The sequence below is a fragment of the Haplochromis burtoni genome, unplaced genomic scaffold (assembly GCF_018398535.1).
Source record: "Haplochromis burtoni strain Fernald_Lab_line unplaced genomic scaffold, NCSU_Asbu1 Contig_18, whole genome shotgun sequence".
In the NCBI taxonomy this organism is placed as follows: Eukaryota; Metazoa; Chordata; class Actinopteri; order Cichliformes; family Cichlidae; genus Haplochromis; species Haplochromis burtoni.
In genome coordinates, this window is record NW_024582379.1 from 2,076,587 (window position 1) to 2,090,450 (window position 13,864).

The following is a 13,864-nucleotide window of genomic DNA, read 5'->3' on the forward strand; positions in this document are numbered from 1 at the left end:
TATGGCTTTTCAGTTAGAAATAAATAAATAAACCTCAATAAGATGGAGTGTGTGGAAAGTAAACAGGGACCTTAGATAATACAGAAATTCAAATTGACTGATGGCACAGGGAGAAAAGTGTAGAGTAAGTCCAAAAATAAAAATCTAGTAGGAGGCAAAAAAGGGGCTAAAAGCCATTGATGGGAAGAGCACTGTAAAGAGCAAAGCTTGTAAAACTGTTGTGCATACTGATGTTTGAGAAAACATGCAAACAAGGGAGATTGATATGGCTTCACAGCATGAAATGAGAGAGCAAAGGAGCACAGCAACAGAGGCAAAAAAAAACGGCAGCTAAAGAGACAATTATAACAGGCAAGGAAACCAGGACTAAAGCTGAGACGAGTGGGCAAGCAATAGCAATGAGACAAAAAAAAAGACAAAAGTGTGAGCACAAGAAGGGCAAGAACGATAGGAAGAAGGTGGAGACCAGTGAGAATGCTACTGCCAAAGTAATGAGCAATTAAAGGGAATTGTTCAAAAGAGTCAGACAGCTAGATGTGAAAAAGGGACTCAGCATATGCAAAGAAGCATATGGGATGGTACATGAAAGACACCACGGGCTTTGGTGACTCAATGAGAGAGTGGAAGCAGGCTTCTGATGAAGACAAATAAATGGGAAACATATACATATTTAAAGCTTTTGCAACACTGTGTACATGACTTATTAGGTTGAATATCAAAAATCATTAGAAGATAAATATTATTCAATTAGTGGAGCGTTTCAAGCAAAGCCAGTGGCTGCACTGGGATACAATGAGACACGTGTGCAGGAACGCTAAGAATTTGTAAAACAAAACAGGGAAAAATTTAACACTCAGAATTAAATGTGCACTTTCCACCATAAAATAAGGTAATGGCAAACTGGCGGGAGGGGGGGGGGGGGTGTATCTGGCAGCACGAAAGAAGAAAAAAAAAGAGAGCACACTCACAACTGTTTCTGTAAACTACAAATATTGGTCTCTCTCCTGCCTTTACTGCTTGGAAAATAAAACTAAAGCGTGTGGGACGCTGGCGCACCTCAGATATTCTGACTGAGAAGCTGCAGCTGACTAACACTGGATAATAAGATATTTTCTCCAAGCAGAAGGCTGAAGGTTTTAAACCTCAAAGTTTTTTGAACTTGTAGCTTGCAGCTAATAAAAAAGCAACCCAACAGAAAAAAAGAATTTTAAAGTTTCCAGAGATGTATTATTACATTTTTAAATGGTTGTGCAGTGGCTAGCTAATTAACCATCTCTATACTCTGAAGCATAAGTGCAGAACTCTCAGTTATAAACTTCAGTTAATTATGGTTCAGTGCAAAGTTACTAGAACACCTAAACTGCTAGATAAGAGGCAGGGATCAGCAGTGAAGGATAACAATGTGTTTTACAAGGTAGGAAACAACAAAGAAAACAGACAAAAAAGCAAAACAAACTAGGAACAGGTCATATACAGTGAAAAACCACGCTGTGAAGAGCTAAGAACTTCACAGTAGGGCTGCCACAAACGATTATTTTGATAGTCGACTAGTCACCGATTATTTATGCGATTAGTCGACTAATCAGATCATCATCCATTGGACGTAAAACTACAGCTTATTGCACCAGCAGCATCTGCTCTTATATAACTATCATTAGCTTACAGCTTTAAGCTTTTAAGGTGCTAACTAAAAATAAAGACAAGATGATAGTTTATTAAATTTAATGAAATTTGCAGATTGTTTCGGTGAAGTTTAATAAACTCCTTGCTATCTAAAATATAACAGGACACCGGAGTATATTCTCCAGCATCTCACACTTCTGATAATCAGCTGTCTGCTTGACGTTTATTCAGCTGTGTAAAAACTATAACTTTAATCTCAGCCAAACCGATTTACTCAGGAACAAATAAAATACTAAAAAAAAAAAAGCCAAACAACAACATTTTTAATTTATCTAAGTGACTCATATATATTTAACCTGAGTGCGAAAGACGGCGGTGGGTTTGAAAACAATTTGCCGGGAGTCCGGTGTTCTCACGGCGCTAGTGACCTAGCCCCCGGCTAGCTATCGAGCTAGTGGGTAACAGACGTCTCCGAAAACGTCGGAGCGCTTTTGAAAATATGTGGTGTCCTGATAAACTGAGCAGATATTTGAGGTTTACACAGCTACATTCTCGCCTGAAAATATGTTAAACGTTTATTTTGTGACCCAGAAAGAATAATAAGAGTAATATTAAAACTAACTAGCTGCCGCCATTGTTGGAAACTAAGCTGGGCCGCGCTATGAATTCTGGGACACAGCTGCTTCTTCTTCTTCGGGGTTTAACGGCAGCTGGCATCCTTGTACATGCAGTGCTGCCATCTTCTGTTTCAGTCCGTTATTACACTCTTAAATCCTGCTACTTATTCCTGCGTCTTTTGCGATCTTACAAAGCTTCAAACGACGTCGACTATTAAATCAGTCGTCGACGATTTTGATAGTCGACGTAATCGTGACTAGTCGACAAATCGTGGCAGCCCTACTTCACAGTAGATTAAAAACATGGTTGTTCCTATGAAAATATGTTGAAGAAAATACACCACTTAATCAGTAGCGGTTTCTGATACGGGCGACACGGGCGGTTGCCCGGGGCGGCATCACGGGCATCGGCCAAAAAAAAAAAAAAAATGCTCGTACTCCTGCTGCCCCGACATCATGCCAGTGCATATTAGGAATGGCATAGGCACCGATCGGTTTTCTATTGCCCATTTGCCGGGAGTTGGGCGCCCAGGGCACCAAACAGGTTAGGACCGCCACTGCACTTAATCCTTGTTAATGTAGTAGAGACTAAAGGTCAAAACTGAAGAGATGAAGTCTTCATCGTGCTAATGCTAACTAATTCTCACTTTCAAAATCAATAATCTGACTTTCGTGAGATAGGGTTTGCTCTGAAAGTCATGCAAAGAAATCACATGAAATCTATCTAAATAAAACAAAGCCTGCAGGCTAGTTCAGACAGACAACTCAAGTTGCACTGCATTATATTCCTCGTGCCTTCTACCAAACATTTCTGGTTTGATTTTGTTGTATATTAAGCTGCAAAATATTCAGTTCATCTGCCTGATGTTTGAACCCATCTACCACCTCAGTATCTACCTCTAGCCCCGGAGGGATGTTTGCTCATTCTGTCAGTTTGGATATGTAATACATTTGCTCAAAGTTATGAGTCCTAGATGCAAATTTTATCAACAATCTATGGTTTTACACATTTCAAACATCAACCCTCTGATTGAAATATATTAGAAAATTATGGTTTCAAAGCCGAAAACAGAAGTTATTGATTTGAATGAATGTATCTCTTAAATAATGGCTTTAGGCTATGCAGGAAGAACAGCTGTGGCCTAAGTATGCAATGTTTTTGACATGACAATTATGCAGCTGTTCACAAGTTTTTACCGGTGACATTCTGCATGAAAACGGATTTTCAAGGTTTATAGTACATCACATGGATATATAAGATAAAGACAGACGTCACTAGGTCCGGAGTTGTGCTGTTGAGACAGCCCTGGTTGTTTCCAGTGTTTGACAATGCAAAACTCACAAAGCAAGAGTTGCTGGGCAAAATCTGACGGAACTACCTGAGGCTTAAAAAGTCCCAGATCACTCAGTGCCTTACTTTGTTTCAATACTGTGCTCAAAGAATTCACATCAATCTGTTATGAGGAGACAAGCATGGGATTCTGGGTCTCTGTAGCATGACAGAACATCACATCAACAAAACCACTGCTGTCAGCTGAGGGAGGTGAAGGGAAAGAAGTAGATGAAAAATGGAAGAAAAGCATCAAGACAAGTGGATACTGTCACAAACATTTCTATCAATCACAAAACTGCACAAACCCCAAAATATTTCTGTTAGTCGTATAGCGTCGATTCATATAACTAAGTTTACTTGTCACCCGGGGAATGGAAGTACAATACTGCATGAATGGGTTTTGTCACTCCAGAACTTCTTTTTTCTTAATGGAGACATGACACATGCAAATAATTTCATCTCTGCTTGCTGCACTTAGGATGTAATGCTTAAAGTCCAGCTTAGACATATTGTATGTATTAGTTTCGCAAAAAACTCATACCCCCGCCCACCTCAAAAAAGTCCATAATAAAGAAGATCTGGAAAACAGCATAACACACTCATCATCACCGAGGTCATAACTCTTCTTTTTGTCTCTATGATTAGGCTTTTCCTTAAGCTTGTGATCTGTAGAAATCCACTGCTAAAAGTGTAAAATGAATATCCATCTATACCCCAGCTGTCATTAGATGAGAGACGGGCCAAAGCCTGGACAGGTCACCAGTTTGTTGCAGGGCTAACACAGAGAGACAGACAATCATTCATTTACACCTAAAGCCAATTGAGAACCACCAGTTAATCTAACGTAATTATCACTGAACTGGGAAAAGGCCAGAGAACCCATAGAGCAACTACAGGCGTCAAGGGCTGGTGTCCTGCAGGTTTTAGATGTGTCCTTGATCCAACCCAGCTTATTTAAATGGCTAAATTACCTCCTCAACATGTCTTGAAGTTCTCCAGAGGCCTGGGAATGAAATAGTGATCTAAAACCTGCAGGACACCAGCCCTTGAGGCCTGGACTTGGACACCCCTGCCATTGAGTATGGAAACTGAAGAAAAAGGTACCAGCTAGCTGGTGGATTCAAACCGAGAACCCTCTTGCTTTAACTTTGTGTCATAGTGCCACATTTATGACCAATATCCTCGTTCTCTTTTTCTGTGCAATAACACTGAGTGCAATTCTTTTTTTCTGACAGCATTGTATTTTATTCTGTTGTACATAGTATTTTATTTAACTGTATTCTATTGTGTACAGTATGTCATTCTTATTCTCTTATCCTATTCCAGTGTTTTTTTTCTTAATCTGTGTAACTTTGTAACTAATTTGTAATTGTTGTAACCTCACTGTCCACTTTCTGCTGTAATAAAACAAATTTCCCACGTGTGGGGCTAATAAAGGTTACCTTATCTTATTATCAGTGTTGGGGAGTAACGGAATACATGTACCGCCGTTACGTATTTAAAATACAAAATATGAGTAACTGTATTCCGTTACAGTTACCGTTTAAAAAGGTGGTATTCAGAATACAGTTACTTTGTTGAAATAAATGGATTACACGGCGGTACTTTCCTGTTTCATATTGTCGCGGGTCAGGACTGTTTGGGTTTTGTTTGACAGCTACGTTCTGTTGTTCCAGGCGGCAGCGTTACGGTTGCCATGGTTACAGGGCGAGCTCTCTCTCTCTCTGCGACTGTGTGTTTCCTGGGTGAGAGAGCGCCTTTTCGTTGTTGTTGTTGTTGTGCTAAGCTAACAGGCAGAATGCTACAAGCATAGCTCTAAAGAATGTAGCATCATGGGCAGTGTAGTCCGTGTTGCAGGGAGAATGGACTGCCATACACGTTATGGGTCTGTGAGCGCGAGGAGGGAGAAAAAGGGGAGTGGAAAGGTACGAGTTGTCATCGAGGAAAAACGGGAGCTGGAAGCATGTAAATATAATAATAACCACTCAGCCAAGAAGAGTGCCTGACGAGCCCAGTTGTAAGTAAGCTATTAAGACTCGACTGTACACCGTGTTCGTGTTTTCCTCCGAAAACAATAAGTTCCGTTGGAGCAGCCTTTCAACGCCTCTCTCTGTCTCTCGCAAGAAAAGTTGACCCACACAACAAAGTAAAGCTATTTTTCGGCTACGAGCCGACAGGGACCCCGCCGTATTAGTCAGAGGTCCCTTTACTACAGTTCGGAGTCGCGGACCTTCAGTAATAGTAATAAATCACACAGCAATAGTACATTCACGTTGTTGTAAAAAGCATGATAATATATTAAGTAATCCAAAGTATTCAGAATACGTTACTGTCATTGAGTAACGTAACGGAATACGTTACAGAATACATTTTGGGGCATGTATTCTGTATTCTGTAATGGAATACATTTTAAAAGTAACCTTCCCAACACTGCTTATTATAGAACTAAAACAATAAATAAATAAATGTTTACATAGTACAACGGAAACATAAAACTGGCTGATTTTACTGTTATTTGAAAAATGTATAATCACAACACCCACACTTGTTTTTAAAGTTTGGCCAGGGGAATGTTTGCCATGTCATCTCGCAATATGTTTTGCTTGCCCTTGCAGTAGGATTTAGATGATTTCAGATCCATAGGAACACATTGTGCTCTGTTCTTTTTCCAGCTAGTCAGCCCATTATTAAAGTCTGCAGTATTTCTATGATAAATGTACTACCAGCATACAAAGAGTATATATATACATACACATATATACATACACATATATACACACACACACACACACACACACACACATATACACACACGATGGCTGCATGTGGTCACTGTTACACCCAATAAAATATACCACAGCCCTAATCATAATAAAATAACAGCAATGGCTAAAACCACAATAAGTAAAATGGCTGATGAACCACCTCCTCTGGCTTCTTTTACTAAATTTAAGACGAGGGTAAACTCACTTTTACTGCACTCATGGCCAGCAGTGGTCCAATATAATACATGAGTATTATAATTCAGCTCCCTTCAAACCTTTCTCCATGTGTAAGATGAAATGCAAACAATATATGGAGGTAATGTAAAATGTTGACGTAGTCCTCAAAAATATTATTGCTGTGCTCTTGGCATTATGGCAATTAATTTCACTTAAAGTTTTTAGAAATTGTGTTTTTAAAATTGTAAAAATACCCATACAATCAAACAAATGGTTAATTTTAAAACCTGTTTTTGATATTGTGTTGGAAATAAACTGCCTCACTTGTCTTTTATGTGCCAAAAATGTATATACCTGTTAAACACATTTCTTTCTATATCCTATATCCAGTTTCACTTTGTTCCATTAACCTGTGTCTCTCGGTGTCCCACTGTGTTTCAACAGGAAGCTAAAGCGAATGCAGAAGAAAACTGTACCAATTAGGATTAAATGAACAAAAGCACAAAAAAGTCTAGATGGATATAAAAATCTGGAATAAAGATGGCAAACATAAAACAAAGATGGGGTATTTTGAGGTCAAAAGGTATACAACATGAAAGAGATGGTGGAAAAAGGGGCAAAGCACTCAAATTGTTTATGGTGTGATCAGTGACAGGTCAACCAGACGGTTCTTTAGGGATAGCGGGGGGGGGGAAAAGCTGCAGAAAAGGTCAACACTCACTATTATTATTTCATCAGTTCCACATAGAGAGACATCTGAAGAAGTCAGACAGAGTCCCTGATTTTGCAAATATTTGCCCCGTTTTGTGAGAGCAGCTCACTGAGTGGTGCGCATAGATCAAGGTGAGTTGTCAGGAAAGTGACCCAACACTCTGATCGACACTGTGCAGCCGCGGCAAGTGAAACAAAAGTTCCCCAAAGGGACTGAGATATTGCAGCTTCAACAAAAACACTTTATGTTTGCTGCTGCCTAACCATAGTCTGTACTTTCAAAACCTGCTGTTTGACCAATGTTGGAAAGAAGAATATTTGATGCTAAAGCTAATTATGGTTAAATTCACATTAAAAGCCTATTTTATCTACAGATGATTAAGGAACATGGAATAATTTATCATATTATAGCGTACAAATAGAACCTAGGTAGAACAAACATTGCATGATTGAGTCTAAATCTTTAGTGTCATCTCACAGTTGGGGTTACTCAAACCTGATTTAGACATCTGTGGTAAATCTTTGCAGCGCCTAGGATGAAACTCAATGGGTATACCAACATCATACCTTGTCGTCACATACTGGCGGTTTTTTATGTGGTGACAGATGGCAGAAATAAATAAAGCGCTAGGACTTTTTTTACCTTGCCGTTTCCACTTCTTTGTACATTTCCTCAGATCTATTCCAATAGTTTCAGCAATGTCCCTCCTTATATTGATGTTATGATTATTATCCCTAATATGGAGATGGTGATTGTTATTCTCTGACAAATCAAAATCCGTAGCAAAAGAGTAGCCAAGAAACACACAGGAAGTTGTCCCAACGACAATGCTGAAATGTCAGTTTTATGATTGATGTCTCCGACATTAGTTCAACTTTCATTTCGAACTACAATAACTTCTAACCAGAACTAGATGCCATCATAAAAAATAAAAAAAACTGAGCAGATATAAATGTTTGTGTGGCCAGCATTTGTCGCAAATTAGCTCTTTTCAAGAAGGTTGTTCTACATAAGACATTATGCAAAATAGATTATGCCTTATGTAGAACACATATTATATATTATGCTAATAATTTAATGTATTAGATCATTATTATTTATGCATTAAAAACCAAAATTGCACAGTTTAAATGCTGAGGGCTAGGTTAAATGTTACGTTTTTAAATAAGCATTACGATGAAGGGGGGGTTTAAAAGATGAAGACGGAAGAGCCAAAGGGGGTATTTAAAGTGAGATCACAACAGGCTGTGAAGCATGGTGAGAAAGGAAGAGAACAAGGCCTGACAGAGTTCTTTGGAGGGAAAAATCATGGAGGACACTGACAGAACAGAATCAGCGGTCTGTAACCAACTGAACACTCAAAATGTGTAGACCGCGTGCATGTACGCATACATGCAAGTGCATGGGTATACTCGCTCAAAGGTTTCCACTGTGATAGTGACTGATTACAATGTATGTGTCTGTGCATGCTTGTATGCATGTAAATGTTGCTGAGTGTGCACATTTGAGTCCTTTAGCAGTTCCAGAGTTCCACAGAGGCAATGAACCAAAAGAAAACCTAAAGGGGACTATACCAAAAACCCTCAGATAAGCATTATCAATCACACATTTTCTCTCTCTCTTGTGACAGACAGACAGACTCACAGATAGACACAGGTATGTACCTTTTCTGTATTCAAGAAGGAGAGATATTGTACATTTGCAGACATTGTAGCAACATTTAAAAAAAGAACTAAACAAATGGCCACAGAGAAAAATGGGAGTGAAGCCAGAAAGAGGGCAAAAAAGAAAGAGGAAAGGAGAAACATTAGGAGAAACAGAAAGAGGGAGAGACAAAGACGAGAAAAAAAATCAATACAAGTGAGATGGCAGCAATGGAGGGAAAGAGGTCACAAATCACCAGAGCCAATACTTTGTGTGCCAATAATGTATGTGTGCGTGTTTGTGCATGTGTAGATGTGGAGTCACGGGTCATTGCTACCAGACTAATAACCACTCACACTTTGGCTAATGGAGACAAAGTAAGTAACCTGGTACACAACATGTCATTAGCACACTTCAAGGCTAATGGAGATATACTGTGGTTGTACGCATATGGCTTAAGCAAACACTGGAGAAATGCCCTTCGCAATAACATATGCGATCTGCACAAATTATGCTGATCTGCACCTTACACAACATTAATTAAAATGGAGATATGGTAAGCATGTTTTAGCAAATGTCACTGCTAATAATGAGATTGTATTAACACCTGTCTGGAGGAGGGCTTTTTTTTTTGGGGGGGGGTTAACTTTTTGTTTCTTTTATGTGCGGCTTTGACTGAAAGCCCAACAGTATCAAGTTAGCTGGCTTTATATATATAAATAAATAATTTTCTGCATAATTGCAACTTATCCAGAAAGTAAAGTTTACAACACCTTCTAAGGACTTTTTATTGAAATTTAAAAAATATACAGATTTCACCTTGGCAAATGTATGCAAGCCCATGCAACAGACAGCGTCTCTATAGGACACACAAATCCCTTTGGGGTTGCATCAGGAAGGGCATCTAGCATCAAAACTCTGCCAAGTCAAACACGTGAAGCTACCCACTGTGGCAACCCCTGGTGAATAAGGGAGCTGGCGACAGTAGCTTCTGCACTGACAGAAGACACTGTGGAAGCAGGCAGTCCATTGTAAAATCAGTGCATCACTAAGCATGCATTCATATTTTACTTATCTTTTTAAACTTTGTTATATAAAAAAAAAAAGCTTGATTTCTATTATTGAGCTTTATGTAATCACAAAAATTGCAATAAACATACTTTTTTTAAAAATTCAACATTGCTCCATTATTCAGTCCTCAATATTTAATCTTTCAAGACAGTAAATCATCACTGATTACCCTTTTGTTTTGTTTTTTCTCTGATTTTCCACACTTAATGTCTGCATTTCTGTTACTCTACTTATACGAGCAGTAAAATGAAACAGGGCACACAGAGCTTTTTAACACAACTTTTGGTTGTTTTACATTTGCTGTGTTTGTTTATCTATTTCATTCTATCCCCAGAATCAGACTTCTCTGTGTTTCAACACTTAAGCTGACTTTACATTTTCTGCTAAAATATGAGAAGGCAGGCAGAGAGAGGGGGACAGGAGGCACAACAGGATCCATATCGTCTTTCTCCTCAGTGTGACTCCCTGATAGCTGTTGGCCTTTTCAGTCCTCTTAAAGATACCCTCCATCAACATCTCTCCTTCAACCCCTACTTCTCTCCCCTGTTTCCTCAAGCTCAGGTTTTTATCTGACTTTGCTCACTCCAGTTTCAGGCAGTGGAAATTAGAGTAGAGCACAAAACAGCATGAGGCAGAGAGAAAGGAAAAGAAAAGAAAGGAGAACGGCAAGTAAGGAGATGGGACAGAGGGGAAGAGAGGGAGAAAGAAAACAGATAATAAAAGCAGTATGGGGGTCAAAGCTTCTAGCTGTGCTGCTGAAACAGCAGGAAACAAAGAGAAGTAAACAGCTTACAGAGTATAGGTCTTACCAAAGACAAACAGATAAACAGTGCACACACAGTAAATTCAAAGACCCTACAATAGATTTCTAAGCGATTAACTAAAACTGTGTACTATAATACTGTATCTATCTATACAGATATATACATATATCTAGCATTTGTAATTAGTTTTCTAATTTCATTGCCTATATTTTCAAAGTGAACTAAAAGCTTTGTCTGACACCAAAAAAGGCGTTCTCTCATCATTTCGACTGTGTTGTTTGCACTTTTCATCTGTTTATTTAGAGCAGAGAAAGTATTGCCCATTATTGTAATCAAATTGCTGTTATCAAACAACAACAACAACGACTTAACGCAATCTTCGATATCATCAGCTCTATTTAATTATTCAGTTGCCATATTTTGTATGTGTATACTGATTATTGTGTGCTTAAGATGAAATTTCCTAGAGCAGCAAATTATGCAAACTAAAACACATCTTGAGCAGTTCCAAAATCCAAAACTTCCAAAACTTAATCCATGTTTGACCAAGACCCGAGGATTACTCTTTTCTATTTATATAACACCAAATCATAATAACAGATTCCTCGAAGCACTTGATATTGTAAGGTAAAGGCCCTACAATAATACAAAGAAAACCCCAACAACCACATGAACACCTATGAGCAAGCACTTTGGTGACAGTGGGAAGGAAAAACTCGCTTTTAACAGGAAGAAACCTCTGACAGAGACAGGCTGAGGGAGGGGCGGCCATCTGGTCGACAGGTTGGATGTGAGGGGAGGAAGAGAGGACAATTTCAACAGACAGGACAGACAGTAGAACTCGGAAATATGATATTTGATATTAATATACAAAATGAGCTTTATACACAATTACAAATCTACTGTAGAAACATAATAAAAAGAACTTGATGTATGTGGGGGGGTTATCTTAGACTGGGTGATCGAAATTATGTTAATAACTAAGTGTCAATTACTAGACAAGAGGACAGTTTAAAGCCATGGTTCATTAATTAAACAGAAAAATCCTCTCAGTAACATATAACTCAAAACACAGCAGCTAGCAAACAGCTGATGGAAGACTAATAAATGACTAGCAGCTGCACATGAAGTCAGTACTGAGCACTGAGAGACAGAGGAGGAAAGAAAGAGGGAAGATCTGAGGGCAAGACTGTGAGCATAAACTCATGAATAAACAAAACTGATGACAGCACGCCAACTTACCATCTTATTAACAGTTTTGTTTTGTGTTTGTGCTCTCAGCAAAAAAGTTAGTACTCAAATATTAGAAAGCAGTAAGACAGATGAAAAGGGAAAACATTTTTTTAAAGTATGTTTAAGAAATCAAATACAAGCAACACAATGGGGATATGATGCTATAGTTGAAGAGAAATTACTACTATTTTAATTTACCTTCTATGAAAATAGTATTTAACACTATATGCATACGAACCTTTGTTTCTGTGTCTGATTTGGTTAAGAACTGAAGCAGACACCAACTAGAACATCAAAGAAAGAACGTATACATACAGCACAATTTCTGCTTCTGGGATGTTCTTTGCAACGAGATATATATATATATATATATATATATATAGAGAGAGAGAGAGAGAGAGATATGCATAAGCCAAAATAACAATTCTGATTTATGCTGCTGTTTGTTGACCCAATTGTTTTTTCCAGCCAAGCATGTGTTTCAGTTTTGCTTGCTCTGGGGACCGAAGCTTATTATCAAGCAGGTGGAAACCCATAAGCTGAGCTCACGTCAACCTTAAGTCTAAGAAACCAGGTTGTGTATATCTTTGTATTCCTGCCAAAGCAACAGCATGATTCATCATTACCTAGCCTGCAGAGTAATACCATGTGCTGTCAAGCGACAAGTGTGGAACTTTGGCTGCGATCCAGTACATCGTTGTGGATCCCATTAAACTGTCCTCTGAACATCGCAGTACAGCACTGGCAGTGGGACAGCTGTGTACACACATCTGACATGTGACCTACCTTTCTGGACAAATAAAACATCTGAATAATGGATTTAACCTGTGAGCTTCCAGTGTACCAGTGAGACAAAAAATTTGGACACATCACAAAGAGCAAAATATCAACAGGGCCAGACACTGACAAATGCCCAGATAAATCAAAAGGGAAAGGGGGACTTAATTGACTATGCAGTGTAGGCATGTTAAAAGCCCATTTTAACGGTCTGATTTTAAATAACATGTAATACAAACAACCTCTGTATGATGTATGGCAAGTAACATCTGCTGCAGACTGTGTCAAATATATGTGTAAATGATAAATACACCTCTTGTTCAAAGCTGCATGCTTACAGCTCATTTTCTGTTTTCACAGTGTTTAAAAATTATTATTATTTTGTTTTGGTATCAGTAAATGAATTAATTTAAATACATTACATTTTTGTCACCTGTCATTATAAGGATAGTCATGACCCCCAAAACTGAATCACTGAATCAAAAGACATGTCATTTGCCCCATATTTTGAAGGATACTGTTTATAACTATAATCATGAACTACACTTTCACACACTTACAATTAAATAAAAAAACAAAAAAACAAAAAAAACAGAGATCACAATTAATTGAAGATGAATTTTTCTATGAATAGAGTGGCAGAAAAATTTTCTAGTTTGTTTGTTTTTTAAAAAGCAATTTATTTTCCAGCTGTTTCGACGTAAAAGTACAGTTGGGTTTTGTTTTTTCATCCAAAAAATCTCTCTCAAAAAGTTTGACAGTTGCCTTACAGCCACTTTCTGCTAAAGACCAAGTAAATCTCTATTTAGATGTGTGTGCTAGCTTTTGCTTACCTGAGTTTTCGTCAACCCTTTCCTCCACAGTGTGGTCTTTCTGATGGACCCACTCGCTGTTGCACTTGAAGTAAATCTGTGTGGCAGGCGTTGCTTTGCAGTAGAGATTGACGGGCTTATTCTTGACAATGTAGCCTTCCTCAGGTTCAAACAGGAAGTGAGGTAAGGGTTCCGGTGGGTCAGAAGGGAAGGTTTCTGGGAGCTCACTCAGACTCAGGAAATCTTCATCATCTCTCACTGCAAAGAGAAGGAAAATTTAAGTGTTCAAATGTTTTTCCCCTGTTCATTAGTCTGTTTTAAGAGAGAAGCCGGAAC

The 13,864-nt window shown here is 38.5% G+C and overlaps 1 protein-coding gene across 2 annotated transcripts in view; it reads right to left on the reverse strand.

The window, feature by feature from the left end:
- LOC102309063 (netrin receptor UNC5C) overlaps nt 1-13,864 on the reverse strand; it is a 181,502-nt gene that overhangs the window by 82,237 nt on the left and 85,401 nt on the right. For both annotated transcript variants that reach the window (XM_005916218.3, XM_005916219.3), the window contains exon 2: nt 13,550-13,786. In XM_005916218.3, the coding sequence (XP_005916280.1) occupies nt 13,550-13,786 (237 nt within the window). The remainder of the gene's footprint in view (nt 1-13,549; nt 13,787-13,864) is intronic.